Source organism: Limulus polyphemus, unplaced genomic scaffold, assembly GCF_000517525.1.
Source record: "Limulus polyphemus unplaced genomic scaffold, Limulus_polyphemus-2.1.2 Scaffold1378, whole genome shotgun sequence".
Taxonomy (NCBI): Eukaryota; Metazoa; Arthropoda; class Merostomata; order Xiphosura; family Limulidae; genus Limulus; species Limulus polyphemus.
In genome coordinates this window covers 162370-165707 of record NW_013666988.1, presented here as the reverse complement: position 1 = coordinate 165707, position 3338 = coordinate 162370, and the positions used below count along the sequence as shown (strand labels likewise).

General features: G+C 30.8%; 1 protein-coding gene across 1 annotated transcript in view; it reads left to right on the top strand.

Annotated features, from left to right (window-relative positions):
* LOC106463320 overlaps window positions 1-3338 on the top strand; it is a 38909-nt gene that overhangs the window by 23854 nt on the left and 11717 nt on the right. Inside the window, exon 5 of the mRNA XM_022390797.1 lies at window positions 1273-1569. Within this exon, the coding sequence (XP_022246505.1) occupies window positions 1273-1569 (297 nt within the window). The remainder of the gene's footprint in view (window positions 1-1272; window positions 1570-3338) is intronic.

Genomic DNA, 3338 nt, shown 5'->3' with positions numbered 1-3338 from the left:
CTGTTTAAATCTTCATTATTAAAAACCCAAGAAAAAAGCAAAATTTAATAACCCAGCCATCTCATAATCATCATATACTAGCCTTCCTTCATCATCCCTCAAGAGTCCTATCCCTATCCTAACATTTTGTTTCTCCTTAATGTATTTAAAGAAATCCTTACCATTAATTTTTACATTTTCAGCCAACTTTTTCTCATACATCATTTTTGATATCCTAATTTCCTGTTTTACCAACTTTCATAATCTTCTAAGTCTCCAGTCATACCAGTCAATTTAAATTTCTTAAATTTTATTTCTTAAACTCTTTGTGAGCCAACCTGGTTTTTCACTTGTAGCTACTCTTTTCTTTCTATTAGGAATATGTTTACATTGAATATTTAAAAATATATCTGAACATTGTCTCCAAATAACTAAGCTGCCCAATTCACAACAAATAACTCTTGTTGCATCCCTTCAAAATTTGCTTTTTTAAAACTTGTAACCAAATTATCATTATTCCTTATCTCCATATGAAGTAAAACATTGACTGTAATAAGGCAATGATCACTTGCACTCAAATGTTCCCCAATTTCCACCCTCTCAATCATTTCTGTATTTGAAGTTAACAATAAGTCTAAAATAGCATGGTTTCTAATTCAGAGATCTATTTCTTTGTAATAAACATCTAACAAGTACTGGTATATTTAATTTTTCATTATATATGTAGTTCTTTCTTCATAAAACACACAACTCAAGTATTTTTATATACAAGTTTTGATAATTGATTACATCTTTTGAGCTATATTAGATAGAGATTGCCGTAGAAGCTAACAAACTTTCAAATTTGACATTAGGCATATTTATTCTGTACGTGTATCTAAGTGCTGAAACCTCTTTATAAAAGGTGTGTGCTGTCTTTTAGAAATTGTTCTGAAATATTTCTTTTCAAAGTTGTAAGTGTTATGTAAACAGCTGTCATGATTTAATGCTTTGTTTGCATGAAATTGATGCCACTATTTCAGAACATCCCAGTTAAACATAAAAATGTTTGAAAAAGAGAAAACTGAAGCTGATCAGGACTCGAACCCACATTCTTGCTTGGCTATATATCAATTTTCCAATAAAATAGAAATAAGTGAAGTAAGCTTTTGTCTGTAAACTAGTTTAACAGTAAAGGAGTTAAGAATTTCAGCTAGAAAAAAAGTGGTTAATTTTTACAACCAGATTGTTTATTAATGTTTAATCCATTAGATTTTGGTATATTTATTCTTTACCAAAATATTTCTGTTGTAGGTTCTCATCCATCGGCATTTTCTCATAAACACAGCAATTTTCTGGCAGCTAATAGCAACTATAATCATCTCAACTACCCCAAGCAATGGTCAGTTTACTACAATAAGCCATATGACCAGCAAATTGAACAGCTGCCTCAACAGGATCTTGATTATTCAAGATACCAGAATGGTTACTATAATCACCATTATCATGGAGGTGGTCAAAATAATCAGGGCCTTGACCAGGGGCAGTACTGGTCAGGGGACAACAGTGGTCAGAACATGGAACTAGGTTACCAGTTACCAGTAAGGGAAGGTATTACTAGAAAGTTTCTGTATTTGAAATGGGACTTGATTAATGAATGTTTTTAATCTTAGAAACAAAGTAATAGTAACAAACTGTTGAAGTTAGCAAGATACCTCAGTATTCACTTGAGTATCTTGGTGAGTTAAGTAATTACTCGTGAGGTAGTTGAATACTTAATTAAATTTAGATTTTTAATGATTATAATAATAGAAATGTAAACAATTTATTAGACAATCTAAACATCACGTCATAGTTTTTACATAGTCAGTAATACTAATTTTGATTATTATACCTGTAAGTAGTATTTTACAGTGTGTGTGTATATTTAAAAATGTTGACCCTGTTTAATTATCACTTAGATTTTTTTTCTAATATTTTGTGTTTTTATTATAGTAACATGGTTCCCATGGATCAGGGAAACTAGCAAAGTTAGTTTTTTATATTTTGTATTCCTGTCACAGGAAGCATCAGGGAATTTTATTTTACTGACAAAAGCCATAAAAAGTCAGTGACCTTCATGAGTTTCAGTGATGCTTATTGGACATAGATGGCAGAAATATTAAATTATCATCAGTGCCAAAACAACTGTATACAGGTTAATTCTGGTGCATTTAGCAAATAAGTATGTATATCTTATGCATGAACAGTGTTTTGTCTACATTAGACCTTTTTTTTTAACTGTTGGGGAGTATTAAAGCAGCAGCAGTAGGTAACATAAACAGTAGTTAGATTTGCACCTAAACAAAGACTGGACAAAGCTTTGTCATCCTAAAACTAAGTCACGGAGGATCGTTTTACTACAGAGTAAAACTAAAAGTCCTTAATAAATTGCTCTTTAGAAATAGGCTGTTTCCATGAAATACATTTTATTTTTATCTTACAGATTTTAGTGCATTAATAAAACAGTCCCAATGTCAGTAGTCATAGAAGGAACATGTAATACCCTGACATATTTATATAGGAAAGATTTGAAAGATGTTAAAACAGTTTAATTATTTTAGTAAAGACTGGTAGGTAAAAGATAGAACAAATCTACACAGTTTTGGTGAGTTTTATCTCACACCTGTACTTATATTTATTCAATTAATTCTCAAAAATAAGTAGTATGTAGTATAATAAGTTATCAGTAATTTTGTTTTAAACTTTTTTTAAACAAAATGTACATCATTAAGCATTGCCTGATACATATGATGTCATAATGCATAGTACTGATTGGGCAGGGGTTGTTGAAAAGCGTTATCTCCAAGAGATGGGTAGAATATCACCAGTGTCAGTTAAAGAAAATCCATATAAAGCAGAATATGGATGGCAGTGTATAATATCAGTACCTTGGAGATAACAATAAGTTTGGAAAAAACTAATAACAAAAATATTGAAATATATAATGTTTCATTGACAGTAACTGGTAATATGGCACATGTATGGCACCAGTGAATAACTGAATACATCCTATGTACCTAATAATCTATCATTTAATGCACTGGATATCTGCAGCCCATTTCATTTTATGCATTTCATTACATGTGCTTACATGAGCACACTTGAAAGTCTACTTATGCGTGCTAGTTATTGCACACATAAAAGACCGTATTCAGTGACTCTTTCAGCATGGACTTGGTCCCTGGGCCTGACCTCGTAACCATTTTGTTCTTGATATAGTTTTCATGCTATAACTTTTAAAGTACTAAACAAAATAAAAAATTTGTTTATTAAGTCTTAAAATTTGTAAAGCAATGTTTTTCTGATGCTTTTTTATTCTTTTCACATGTTGCCTATCT